Below are 15,525 nucleotides of genomic sequence, written 5' to 3'. Positions count from 1 at the left end.
TTTATGCGTTACAACAATACTATTGCTGTTTGTATATATGGTAGGTTAATAATTTCACTTAATAACAAAGATGGATGAAGGGTATATAAAAAACTTTTGTTAAAATGGGCCGGAACTTCCACTACTTAATACGAAAAGTACTATCTTTTTCCGAATGCGCTTGGAATACAACTGTATTTTACTGGCGGAACAGTTGCTTCGCTTTTTCGCCTTGTGAAACGATTGTATTATTTTCTAACAGAAAGCCAAGTTTGCCATCCGTATATTATTACAAAGAACTTTTCTTCTTCATAAGGTCCGTTGAAGGCAAATTTTTTTTAAAATTCATATTATAGTATTACTTTTTAATAATAACAGTAATAATAAATAATATTATTGTTTTTACTTACCGTATAATCTTATATTGCTTTCAACTTCACCGAGTGAATTTTTGGCGATACATCTGTATGAACCCACATCACCTTTTTGAAAATTTCTTATTATCAGACTCATTCTAAATTCGAAAAGTGATTTACTAAATCCGTTTACTTCGTATTTTTCACTATTAATGATCATATCTCCTGAAACAAATCACAATTGTTGTATTATTTATATCTTTACAAAAAATCAAATTAAATATTTTTATAATTAAAATTTAAACAAAGATAAATCTCAACTTAAAAGTTAAGATCAGGTCATCTTTACTAAGAATAAAGCTATCTTCATTTTTGTTATAGCTAAATCCTGGATATGAAATGTATTCGTAAGGAGAATACTCTGGTACGTTTAAATACACATATGTTTCGTTCCCAAAAATAAGGGGAATATTATTATCATATATTTTTCCAATCTTCAAAATCGACTATCACAGACTGATAAAATAACATCAAAGAAGACTTAAATAATTTTTAATACTCTTAAATCTATTTCTAATACAAATTAAATTTTTTATTTGTAACTGTAAACTCAAATCCATTCCAAAAAAATACCTCAAGAGTTTTTGAATTCGACAAAATAATACATAGTTATAATTCTAAATTAAATAATTTAACAACTTGCTTTGCGGTATAGATTATTATATTGATGTAAAAATAATTCATGAGACAGTCGGATGTCTCCAACTTATTATCTCATAAAATCAAAATAGAGATAGAAATGAGAGGTGGGAAAAGATTTAATGATGTGTTTTTTTTTATTGTACTCCATTCGAAGATATCTGAAAAATTACTTCTGAGGCTATGGCCGATTTTGAAGGAAAGGCGCGTTACTCCTGATCGTCAGTTCGTTTTCAGATGTGGTCACTCAAAAAGTCGAACAAACACACAGGATCATCAACTTTATTAGCAAGTAACTAGAAGAGAAGTTGTATTGCTTGGCTGTATTTTTAGATGCCCAGTAGGACTTTGAAAAGGTTCTGGCTTCCTTACCTACTTTATAAATTGAAAAGAAGCCTTCATCAACCATATTACTTGATCCTACACAGCTATCTGGAAGGACGTGAAGTACACTGGGACGGTTTCATACTCTGTCTTCATTGCTACTCTAGAGAACATTACAGTTGCAGGACATCAGAGTTGCATCGTTTGCGGATGAAACAGCGATCCTGGCTGTGGAAGCTGACCCTACTGTAGATTCTGCTAAACTGCAAACTGTATTGGATCTAAATAACGAATCGCTAACTAAATGTAAGATTAAGGTTAACCCGGCTAAGTTTATTCATTTTACCTTTGCGAAGAGGGGTGGCTACCCTTGAGTTTAATTTAAAGGCAATTTAATTTTCATCCCGCATTCTAACAACGTGCGATCTGTAGGACTGCAACTGGATCGTTGTCTGATGTGGAGGATTCATGTGAGGAAAGACACAACTTAATATTAACTTCATCGAGATGTACTGGTTGTCAGACAGAGACTGTTAAATTTAACAGAAGCGCCATAGTTTGCAAAAAATACTGAAATACACGATTATCTGGGATTGCCAACCGTTCGGCAAGTGATACGGGGTTTCAGTACAAGATACAAGATGAGACTGAACAAACATATGAGGTGGCATACCATTAACCTCTTACATAACGGTGAGGACATTAGGCGCCTAAAGTCAGTGCATATATTAAATCTGTAATTTCTCCTTGATTGGAAGAGAATCGCCTATCTTAGGATGTTGTGCATCATCAAAATTCTTCATTTCCAATCGTCACTTACTTTTGTTGGTTCTTTGATTTGTTTCACCGTTTCTTTGTTTGATTAGTTATTGCTTGTGTAATTGGTAAGACTAATTTTGATGTTTTCTTTGCCTTTTATGTTCTTTCTTTCTTTTTCCTGTTTAGCCTCCGGTAACTACCGTTTAGATAATTCTTCAGAGGATGATATGTATGAGTGTAAATGAAGTGTAGTCTTGTACATTCTCAGTTCGACCATTCCTGAGATGTGTGGTTAATTGAAATCCAACCATCAAAGAACACCGGTATCCACGATCTAGTATTCAAATCCGTCTAAAAATAACTGGCTTTACTAGGACTTGAACGCTGTAACTCCCGACTTCTAAATCAGCTGGTTTGGGAAGATGCGTTAACCACTAGACCAACCCGATGGGTTTGTCTTTTATGTTCTAAACGTTATCAATATTCCTTTTGGACTCATCTTTGTATGTACTTATTTATGTTTATTATACATTTATGTATACTGCACAAGATATGTATACGTATATACTCATAAAAAGTTCTTTAAGGGATTTCAATGGAAACTGTATGTTACTTTTTTGTATTTAAAATTACTTATGGTTCCAGTAAATTGGAACCTATTGTAGATTAAATACAGAGGAAAAAAAATTAAGGAATAAAGAACGGAGTCCACAACGGTAATGAGTAGTTGAACGAAAGTACTTTGCTGACTGGTTAAAACCGTAATTTCGTATAAGAGATTATTGATTTTTTTGACCAAGATAAGAGGAATCTTAAGTGTTGAAAAAATCCCAAGCTTGATCGGGATGTGAATCCAGAACCCATTCGGATGAATGGTTGAGATGTCGATACTTTGATACAGAGATCGCCAGAGTTGATGTTAGCAGTGTTTATTTATTTCATACACCTTTTACAAATTCAGCTATGTTACAAAAAACCTCCTCCTCTATGAATCATGAGACCTTGCCGTTGGTGAGGGGGCTTGAGTGCTCAGGGATACAGAGTAGCTGGACCGAAGGTGCAACCATATCGGAGAGGTATCTGTTGAGAGCCAGACTAAGGAATGATTCCTGAAAGAGGGCAGCAGCTCTTTCAGTAGTTGTTAGGGGCGTGAGTCACAATGACTTAAACGGCCGTATCAACATCACTCAGTCCTCTGAGTACTGCGCAGCTGAAAGCAATGGAAAACTACAGCTGCTTTTTTTCCAAGAAAATGTGGCTCTCTGCATTTTCACATAGCAACAATGGAGGCGCCTTCCTTGGTAAAATATTCCGGAGGTAAAATAGTCCCCCGTTCGGATCTCCGGGTGGGGACTACTAAGGAAGGGGTCACCAGAAAATTAAAAAATAACATTCTACGAGTCGGAGCGTGGAATGTTAGAAGCTTAAAAAAGGTTGGTAGGCTAGAAAATTTAAAAAGGGAAATGGATAGGGTGAATGTGGATATAGTAGGAATTAGTGAGGTTCGGTGGGAAGAGGAAGGCGACTTTTGGTCAGGTGATTTTAGAGTAATTAACTCAGCGTCAAATAATGGGCAGGCAGGAGTAGGTTTCGTGATGAACAAGAAGATAGGGAGGAGAGTGGAGTATTTCAAAACGCATAGCGATAGAATCATTGTAATAAGGATAAAATCAAAACCTAAACCGACAACGATTGTTAACGTTTATATGCCTACAAGCGCCCATGATGATGATGAGGTAGAGTGTGTATACGAAGAGATTGATGAAGCAATTAAACACGTAAAGGGAGATGAAAATTTAATAATAGTTGGAGATTGGAATGCAAGCATTGGAAAAGGCAAGGAAGGAAATATAGTGGGTGAATATGGGCTGGGCAAAAGGAATGAAAGAGGGGACCGACTTATAGAATTTTGCACGAAGTATAATTTAGTAATTGCCAACACCCAATTTAAAAATCATAATAGAAGAATATACACTTGGAAAAAGCCAGGCGATACTGGAAGGTATCAGATAGATTATATCATGGTTAAGCAAAGATTTAGAAATCAACTCGTTGACTGCAAAACTTACCCTGGAGCAGACATTGATAGCGACCATAATTTGGTGATAATGAAATGTAGATTGGGGTTTAAAAACCTGAAGAAAAGTTGTCAGATGAATCGGTGGAATTTAGAGAAGCTTGAGGAAGAGGAGGTAAAGAAGATTTTTGAGGAGGACATCGCAAGAGGTCTGAGTAAAAAAGATATGGTAGAAAATGTAGAAGAAGAATGGGAGAATGTTAAAAAGGAAATTCTTAAATCAGCTGAAGCAAACTTAGGCGGAATAAAGAGAACTGGTAGAAAACCTTGGGTTTCAGACGATATATTGCAGTTGATGGATGAACGTAGAAAATATAAGAATGCTAATGATGAAGAAAGTAAAAGGAACTATCGGCAATTAAGAAATGCTATAAATAGGAAATGCAAACTGGCGAAAGAAGAGTGGATTAAAGAAAAGTGTTCAGAAGTGGAAAGAGAAATGAACATTGGTAAAATTGACGGAGCATACAGGAAAGTTAAGGAAAATTTTGGGGTACATAAATTAAAATCTAATAATGTGTTAAACAAAGATGGTACACCAATATATAATACGAAAGGTAAAGTCGATAGATGGGTGGAATATATTGAAGAGTTATACGGAGGAAATGAATTAGAAAATGGTGTTATAGAGGAAGAAGAGGAAGTTGAGGAGGATGAAATGGGAGAAACAATACTGAGATCTGAATTTAAGAGAGCATTAAAAGATTTAAATGGCAGAAAGGCTCCTGGAATAGACGGAATACCTGTAGAATTACTGCGCAGTGCAGGTGAGGAAGCGATTGATAGATTATACAAACTGGTGTGTAATATTTATGAAAAAGGGGAATTTCCGTCAGACTTCAAAAAAAGTGTTATAGTTACGATACCAAAGAAAGCAGGGGCAGATAAATGTGAAGAATACAGAACAATTAGTTTAACTAGTCATGCATCAAAAATCTTAACTAGAATTTTATACAGAAGAATTGAGAGGAGAGTGGAAGAAGTGTTAGGAGAAGACCAATTTGGTTTCAGGAAAAGTATAGGGACAAGGGAAGCAATTTTAGGCCTCAGATTAATAGTAGAAGGAAGATTAAAGAAAAACAAACCAACATACTTGGCGTTTATAGACCTAGAAAAGGCTTTCGATAACGTAGATTGGAATAAAATGTTCAGCATTTTAAAAAAATTAGGGTTCAAACACAGAGATAGAAGAACAATTGCTAACATGTACAGGAACCAAACAGCAACAATAACAATTGAAGAACATAAGAAAGAAGCCCTAATAAGAAAGGGAGTCCGACAAGGATGTTCCCTATCTCCGTTACTTTTTAATCTTTACATGGAACTAGCAGTTAATGATATTAAAGAACAATTTAGATTCGGAGTAACAGTACAAGGTGAAAAGATAAAGATGCTACGATTTGCTGATGATATAGTAATTCTAGCCGAGAGTAAAAAGGATTTAGAAGAAACAATGAATGGCATAGATGAAGTCCTACGCAAGAACTATCGCATGAAAATAAACAAGAACAAAACAAAAGTAATGAAATGTAGTAGAAATAACAAAGATGGACCCCTGGATGTGAAAATAGGAGGAGAAAAGATTATGGAGGTAGAAGAATTTTGTTATTTGGGAAGTAAAATTACTAAAGATGGACGAAGCAGGAGCGATATAAAATGCCGAATAGCACAAGCTAAACGAGCCTTCAGTAAGAAATATAATTTGTTTACATCAAAAATGAATTTAAATGTCAGGAAAAGATTTTTGAAAGTGTATGTTTGGAGTGTCGCTTTATATGGAAGTGAAACTTGGACAATCGGAGTATCTGAGAAGAAAAGATTAGAAGCTTTTGAAATGTGGTGCTATAGGAGAATGTTAAAAATCAGATGGGTGGATAAAGTGACAAATGAAGAGGTATTGCGGCAAATAGATGAAGAAAGAAGCATTTGGAAGAATATAGTTAAAAGAAGAGACAGACTTATAGGCCACATACTAAGGCATCCTGGAATAGTCGCTTTAATATTGGAAGGACAGGTAGAAGGGAAAAATTGTGTAGGCAGGCCACGTTTGGAGTATGTAAAACAAATTGTTGGGGATGTAGGATGTAGAGGGTATACTGAAATGAAACGACTAGCACTAGATAGGGAATCTTGGAGAGCTGCATCAAACCAGTCAAATGACTGAAGACAAAAAAAAAAAAAAAACAAAAAACCTGTAGAATTATCACGTTAAACTTTTACTTCCTAATTTATGTAATCAATTATTCAAAATTAGAAGTACACTATTGTTGAATATTTTTAATTTATTTTTTTTATTTTTATCCTATTAAAGGTAACTCCATTAAAACAGAAATAACACGATTAAAAAAAAATCCTAACTAAAGGCTACCGTTGGCAGTTTAAAATAATAGTTATTTTATCTCTATTAGCAAAATAAATAAAAATCATAAAGGAAGCCTTGATTTCTAATTCCAATAAATATTGATCTTTTTACATCAAATTGAAAGGTTGCGGATTTTCGTAAATTTTGTATAATAATATCATTATTGATACGATATAATATCTATGAATTCATTTATATCGTAAACCGAAATTATCTTATTTTCGGTTAAAAAAAAAAAATAAAACTGAAATATTATTTTAGTAAAATATTGAAACCAATTAATTACCTTAATATGTATCTTAAGGTATTTATATTGTTTTAAAGGTAGAATGCGGAAATCTGTGTAAAATGTAGAATAAATACAAATTTTAAAGAAAAAACAACAGATGAGAATTAATTAGGGTTGTACCAATACAGAAATGGAGGTTTATAACAGAGACAGGGTTGGTGTGATTTAACCGCGCGGGGCAATTCTGGCCGCGAGTAGTTCCCCAGGGGTTCTTATCTCTTCTTTAGCCCAACCCCGTCACGATACCGGCTTATAGTTTACCAAACAACCACCCTCGATCCTACCATCTCTTTTCCTACCAAATCTTACTGTCGTACTCCGCTATTACTGACAACAAAGAGAAACATTGTTTTTATTTTCAACTGGAACAAACAGTTAATTTAATGTCGCGGTAATAAATCAATGTAATAAAAAAATAACTAAAGATTTATCATATATTTTTAAAACAGTATGTTATTTATTTAAGACAGCGGAAAAAAGCAAAAAAAAAAAAACAATCAACTTTAAGTCTATCGTTTTTAGTACAGAAATATATATACATACACACGCGCGCGCGCACACACATTAAAAAATAAATAAAGATTTTAATCAGTAAAAGACAATAAACATTTTTAAAATTAAAATAGAAACATCTGAAACCAAATATAGTAAAAGAGAATTTACAACTTATTAAAAGATTTATTATTTTAAGTATTCTTTCGATGAAATATGTAAGTATACTTAAGATAAAATATTACATTAATTTCAATAAACAAAACTGAAATGTATGTACTTGAAAAGATTGTACAAATCTACATAAATGATTGTTTGGTTTGATAACTCGGAAGGCTCTAAATTGTATATAGTAGCTTTCTTTGTTAATCCAGGGTCTGTAGTGTTGTGTGCGTTGTTCATGTACTGTGAATTTATAAGTTGTTAAATCCAATTGCCAAGGCCTTCTTTTCCTGTTTAATCTCCGGTAACTACCGTTTAGATAATACTTCAGAGGATGAACGAGGATGATATGTATGAGTGTAAATGAAGTAGGTCTTGTACATTCTCAGTTCGACCATTCCTGAGATGTGTGGTTAATTGAAACCCAACCACCAAAGAACACCGGTATCCACGATCTAGTATTCAAATCCGTGTAAAAATAACTGGCTTTACTAGGACTTGAACGCTGGAACTCTCGCCTTCCAAATCAGCTGATTTGGGAAGACGTGTTCACCATTAGACCAACCCGGTGGGTAATTGCCAAGGCCTAGTGATTTTCATTATAACTCTACTACAGTATATTGGCCAGAAAACAGTGTAGAAAAGAGCTGTACAATAAAACTGGCATCGAACTCTCAAAGAGGAAGGCAAGCACTATCCTTCACGCTACCTTGTCATACACCCACTGATAAAATAGTATTAACTTATAAATTATCTATCACCTATCAAAAAAAATAACAAAAAAAAAAAAAGATTCTTGCTCAGTTCAGAGCACGAAGACCAACCTTTCGTTATTTTATTTTGTTTTCTTTTGAAAAAATTTCAACTCATTCTAATCTAAAATTTAACAAAAAAACCTTATATTCATAAAGAATAGTTACACGTCTAAAAACCAGTACAAAAAAAAAATAAAAAAGTTGAAATTAGCATTTTTTGAGAAAATATTCTTAGTTTATGTATTTAATTACACAAATAAAATCATGCAAAATGCAGTTCTTATGCCAAAGTCTTAAAACTATAGACGATTAAATTTTGAACTACGGAAAACCTTTCCGATCTCTTTGGCTGAATGGTGTTATCTTAATCTTTCATCTGAAAGATTTCCGGTTCGAATACTTCACACAAAGAATTTTTACACGTTACAAATTTATCTTATCTTATTCCCGCGCACAAACTTAAGTGGTGAATTAAACACCTAAAAAAATATCTCCCAAATTCCTTACGCAGTTTTATTCAGAACTTTCTCATTAATACGGTGAACTTTTATAAATTCTAACTAGTTAAATAAATCATTTTTAAAGATTTGTTTTTAATTTATATCTTCATTTTGATAAAATTATAAATATATAAGAAAATTATTAATGTCATTAGATACATTTATAATAATAAAATTATTTGATTTTGATCTGTTTACAAATATATGAGCTGAAATAAAGGAAAGTATTGTACAGTTAAAAAAAAGAAATGTAAATTCTCTAGTAATTTATATGTATATTACGAATAATTTAGACAACGATGAATACTTTTTAATGATATTTTTTACAATGAACATAAAATGGTAAGGTATAAGTTTGGGATAAAATTTAACTTTAGAAAGTTTAAATATTTTAAAAGGTAAATTATTAAAGTGTAAATAATAAATCGTAATTAATGAAATAATAAATTGTAATGTCTTATTTTTAAATTTTTAGGAAATAGATTATTAAAAACCGAAAACAATCATATAATATAAAGAAATTCATTTTCGTTTCATTTTAATATATTATTCCTATAAAATCATATTAAAATAATATTCTTTACACGTCTTGATATAAATTTTTACGACGTATCAAGTTGCTAAAAACTAATATCGCGTTCATGCTTCTTTTATAGAGGTAACAAAACGGTGCACTGTTATTTGGTATATCCTATGTAGAATGCCGGCCGAAAGTTTTGACGCCTGCTGGGGCTATATGAGAAAGAAGTCGATAACCCTGGTTTATGATTTCGCAATACACAGAATGGAAGGGGGAGGTGAGTTTGAGAATAAAGAACACTTCAGAGGAGATGGAAACTGATTTTGTGGTGGCGTGTTTTCTGGCAAATTGAAAACCCTTACTGACCGACGACGTTCTTCTGTAAGACAATCTCATTGTCTCCTTTTTTCCAGATGAAATTTTTATTCACGATGTACATTGATATTTGGTTCTCTTTTTACAATCTTTTATCTCTATTATGACCGGTTTTATGTATTTCTGTAATGCGTTGGTTTTGCGCTTCATTTATTCAACTTTTTATCTTAACATATTTCACTAGAGGATTATATTTATTTATTTCTTTTCTCTCTTTCTTTAACGTTGTTCTTTTGATATTTCTATAATATTTATGTATATCCGTATTTTTTTTTTAATATATCGTAAAGAAAAATACAATGGCTCGTAAAAATAATAAAGCGAGGAAATAAGTTTTTTTTACACATTATGATCAGAGTTTAGCCTAGAGGATATTGCCTGTTTCTGTTGAGCAACATTGGTTTTTGGGAGAGAGTATCAGGGAATTGGTTGTTTAGAAAAGTGTCGAATTAACTGATTAAAGAAAAATTCTACATAATAAATAACTTTTTTTTGTTTTTAAAAAGAAAATAACTAATCATGCATTATAACTCAATGGACGAACTTTTTATTATAAAGATTACTAGTTCAAATCTGGTTCAATCAAGTTAAGAGTTGTAACAATAGGATTGCATCAACAGGATTTAAATTAGGGAAGGGAAAGTATGGTGCACATACATCATCCTCTTGTGTACCGTATTCTATAAAATGTTTACTACAAAATGTAATAAATAAATAAATGTATACTACAAAATGTACTATACTAAATGTAATACTATAAAATATACTGTTATTTTATAAAATACCTCTATCTGCATCTACAACATACTTAAACAATATAATTATGTATTATAAAACTAAAAAACCAGGGAAGAAACAGGGAAAATTCCCTGGTTTTTTACCAGGGAAAAGTGAAAATTTTATATACTTATACACATCTGTATTGTAAAATTTGCAAAATAAAGTAATGAAATAATTAAATTTCAGTTTTAAAATAAAGAAGACATTAAAAGTAGATTTGCACCTCCCGGAGAGCTTCTACTCAGGAAAATGATCTATTGAATCAAACAAAGATTAACAAATTAAAAAAAATGTTTATACGAAATGTTGATCTGTATAGGTTACGATTCAGGAACAACAAAGAAGTTCAAAAACAAAGAATAGAGGCTTTTGGAATGCGATATGACTAAAGAGTTTTGAAAAATTAGGTTGGTTGATAGAATACAAAATGAAGAGATCAAAGAATAATTGATGAAGAGAAAAGTATTTGGGAGAATTTTGTTATAGAAGGACAATAATAGTACATTACAAATTAATCAGTTGGCATGAGAACATTTGAAATACTCGTAGATGGTTGAAAATGTCCAGTGCAAGAGATATGTAATAACTAAGAGACGGCACAGAATAGTAAGAAATACGAAGTGAACCAAGCCAATCAAACGACTGAAAATAGAAAAACAAACCGTAATTAATATTGTGTGTTTTTTTTTTTAATAGTAATAATAATTTATTTTTATTAATAAAAAGGTTTTATAATTCACATTAATTTTTCTTTATACACAGAATATTATTAAAATTTAATAAATAACCATCCTTTATGTTTTAACATTCTCGAAATTTATTAAATCTTTAATTAAAGAAAAAAAATTCAAATGCTTCGAACTAAGTCATGAACGCTTTCTCGTATCAAAGGTACATGTATGTTCGTTGGTGTAATAGTTCTTTGATTATCTGGTGACATGGCATGAAATATATGAACTCACGAAAATCGCATAGCCGTTTGGAAGAAAGTATGAACATTTTACAGATGTTTTTCTTATGTTACAAATGTACCTTAAGCTGTTATTAAAATTCGTTCTTAGCAGTAGAGCAGTAGATAATAAAACAGAATGCAAAAATAACCTTACTAACTCCTCCAAAAATACACAAATTTGTAAATCAAGAATCTCCAAACGTACAAAAATCTTGTAAATTGTCTAAGTTACCTCTCAACTCAAATTCTCTTAGCTGTAAATATATTGAACTAAAAAAAGAACGTGGTTAAACGAACAAATCTTAAAAATAAAATCTATATCGGGTTGAATTATATAGTTAAAACCCAAAACTTTGAAAACTATAAGCTGATGCAATATAGGTGCATTATTATCATAATACTTTATTTTAAAAAAAAATTATGTTCTGTAATTTAGATAGAATATATGATACATATATTTAAATAAACTTGAATTTATTAAAACACTTTTTCACAAGAGTGAACGTTCTTTGAAATGTTTGAAAAGTCCGCAGAGGATATATACATCAGTGGAAACAACTAATGCACAGAAATTATTTTATGTTTAGAACGTATAATCATTTCGACATTTTTCAAAAAACAAAGTAAATTTGCATGTACCCACTTAAATAGAATTTGCTGCTCTATAAAAATTCAAAATAACTATTTTCAAAATATAAAAACCTGTTTAGAAGTATTACAAATTCGCAGGTAAAATGTATGAAAAATCTTAAAATATAATTATCAGTTTTTAAAAATATAAATTAAATTTAAAAATATATATACACGTGTCTGGTTAAAGTTGATAAAGTAAAATTAAATCTTTAAATTATAGTATTTAATGAAATTTAAACAAATTAAATATCTCAACCTATATTTTAATAGGTGTGTACGGTTTTCCTTATAGTATTTAATGAAATTTAAACAAATTAAATATCTGAACCTATATTTTAATAGGTGTGTACGGTTTTCCAGTAGCATCCATTGACTTCCACTAATTTTCAAATCGATCATTCATTTTTATTCTTAGGTTATCCAAATTTCCTATTCTTTGAAGGTACTCAATGTTATGAATTATGTTTTCTTGTACTATGCAATCTTTTTAATTAGAAAAAAGCTTATCACTTTTCTGACTAATAAAATTAATACAGAGTGTAAGAGCAAAAAGTAATGATTAAATGCTTCTTAAAAAAATCATCTATAAAAACGTAATATATTAAGTTTTTGGTAATGGCTTTTTTCATCAAAATTTTCAAATTCAGATACTACATTTGCTATATTTCCAATTGTAATCGGAATTTTTATCTTTTATTATTATTTACATTTACTCCGTTTAAAGAGATTTTATCATCGATAATAATTATTGTACTTGAAATGAACTACATAATTTTTTACCTGATAAAACTTTTAAGAAATGTATAAATCAATGACAAAACTTAGAAAAATGTGAAAAATAGAATGACAGTCTTTAAATGAATACAGCCTCAAATCACCGAACCAATACCAATAACATTATTAACTTTTTTTTTTATTACGAGAAATTCAGCAGTTTATTATCATTCTGAATGACAAATTTCTCAAGTGAGCAGCTTACGTATTTATTCAAAAGTAACAGAGAGTAAAAAGTAAAGAGAAAACCGTGGAGTGGGATGTAGTGGAACAGAGAGAAAGCTGTATCTGGTTCCTTGCCAATACATGTCAGATGCAAAAGGTTAATAAAAAAAAATCATCCTACCAATTTATAGCGAGTGGTTTAACTGTACTTTTCTACACTTATCATGGTAAATATTCCTCTAATTAATTACAGATAAGCGTTTATTTTTGGCCGTAGAGGGAACTTTTTAATATATTAGGACAGGAAAAATATTACGTTGCGAAGTCTTTCAGGATTTTTTTTTACTTCATTTGAAATACTATGAACCTAGTATGAAAAAGTGTTTTAATTTACTGATTTATGAACAAATTATTTTTGTTTCATATAAAGTTATAAATTAACTTAAGTTTTTTGGATTAATTACACAAAAAACTAATAGAAAAACGTATTTAAATACAGAAGTTATTTAGGTAAACCAATAAAAATGTAATTTTAACTAATATTTATTACTGGTCTTACATCAATAAAATCGATTAAACAAACTATTATAACATTAAATTTTATAAGTTTACAAATCAATTTGTAAAAGTCATTTAAAAATTAATTAAATAAAATACTCGTATATATAGATTCAATCATCTATTAACGAAATTATTAGTCAAGCAGGATGTTTGACCGAAATTAAAAGCACATAAAAAAGTTTGTTAATTACAAGTGGTAGAAATGAAGCTTTCTGAAAAGTTACATCAAATTGTTACAGTCGTAAAAAAATAAATTACATTAAAAGCAAAGTAAAACGAAAAGAAATGTTTTTAAATGTACAGTAAGATGAAAATAAAAGCTTGCTTGCACTCGGACAGTCGTTGTGCAAGACATTATATTTTTTTTTCCGTAAAATCAGGATTATTCAGAAATGGATGGTGGATGGTGGCGGATTTTGAGTGGTGGGTGGGTGGAAGCCCTTAAACAAATTTAATATTTATTGTACGCGTTATTTATGAAGAGAATAAAAAGCTCCGTACTCAAGCTTATAACATAATTACGATTATTAAGATTTTGCGAAGAAAAAACTTATTAAGTTAAGAAAATTAGAAAATGACAAACATTTAATACGCATTGAAAAATGTGAAGAAAGAATCGCCGCAGTTGCAGCTTGTCGAATTTCAAGATCACAATTTCAAAACTCAGAAAAGAAAAGAAAATATTAAATTTGAATCACAGTCGTACTCATTCAACACAAAAAAAGTATAAACAACATTCAAAACCAATTAGTGGATTAGACAGTACTGATCAAGGAATTGTAAGACAAACGGTTAATGAGTTTCACGCAAAACATAAACTGCCTACATTAAAGAAATTATATAAAGAACTTTTAAAGAGTATTCAATTTAAAGGTTGTAGAACTACATTAGCAGCTATCGTAAAAGAGTTAGGGTTTAAGGGGAGATAAACTGATAACAGGAAAATTTTGATTGAAAATTACCATTTACAGAAAAAAAAATTTTCGATTGTTTATTTGGAAAAATCGTACATTTTAACGCCCCATTCGACGACATCATAGTTGGATGAAGAGATGCAGGAATAAAAGTGCCAATTAAAAAAAGGTGATCGGTTTATCATAATCCGCAATGGAAAAAAATAGGATTCATTCCGAACGCAATCTTAAGCTGGAAAACTAGTTCAAAAACGGCGACTATCACAACAACAACAATTTTATGAAGTGGGTATCCGCAAAATTAATTCCTGGTCTCCCCCCCCCCCAGTGATTGTTATCAATAATATGCCATATCACAATTCACTTCAAGAAAAATTTCTGAATTCAAATGATAGGAAAAGTGGTATGATTAATTTGATTAGGAAAGAACAACATTCCGTTTAATAAAACAATATTAAAACTACAATTGTATGACATAATTAAATCGCATAGAAATTAAAAAATAAAGTACCGTTTTGATGAACTATTAAAAAAAACATGGGCATCAGGTTTTGTGACTTCCATCTTACCATCTCGATTTAAATCCTATCAAAAAGTATGGTCGGCTCTTAAAAGATATGTTGCAGTAAAAATACAAAATTTTAATATCGTATATTAAAAAATTAGGTGAGGAAAAAATTAATAAGAATGACTGGAAACCGTATTGCCAGCGTGTAAAAAAATTCTGAAACCGAGTATAAGAATATGAAACCGCTAATCGACGAAATGATGGATAAATTTGTCGTCATACATCGTTAAATTTATCATATAACTAGACAGTGGTAATGAAAGTGATTGTTCCGTTGAAGACAAGGATGATAGTGAACTTGTACTGGACATATAATGCAAATTTCAAGTAAGCGTAAAAATTAATAATAGTAGTACACTCAACAATAAAAACAATCGTGAAAAAAAAAATTTGAAAATTCTAGATATTAATAAAAATTTTTAATATAGTAAAAAAAAGAATTATACAATAATAATAATTGTACCTCTGATTTATTGTAATTATGGATACGATACACATTCAAGCAGTAAAGATTTCTTTTTTTTTCATT

General features: G+C 30.6%; 1 protein-coding gene across 1 annotated transcript in view; it reads right to left on the bottom strand.

The window, feature by feature from the left end:
- Positions 1–15,525, bottom strand: part of LOC142321294 (lachesin-like) — a 467,419-nt gene that overhangs the window by 67,015 nt on the left and 384,879 nt on the right. Inside the window, exon 7 of the mRNA XM_075359291.1 lies at positions 390–560. Coding sequence (XP_075215406.1) covers positions 390–560 — 171 coding nt within the window. The remainder of the gene's footprint in view (positions 1–389; positions 561–15,525) is intronic.

Source organism: Lycorma delicatula, chromosome 3 (genome assembly GCF_047948215.1).
Source record: "Lycorma delicatula isolate Av1 chromosome 3, ASM4794821v1, whole genome shotgun sequence".
Lineage (NCBI taxonomy): Eukaryota > Metazoa > Arthropoda > Insecta > Hemiptera > Fulgoridae > Lycorma > Lycorma delicatula.
This window is presented reverse-complemented; position numbering and strand designations above follow the sequence as displayed.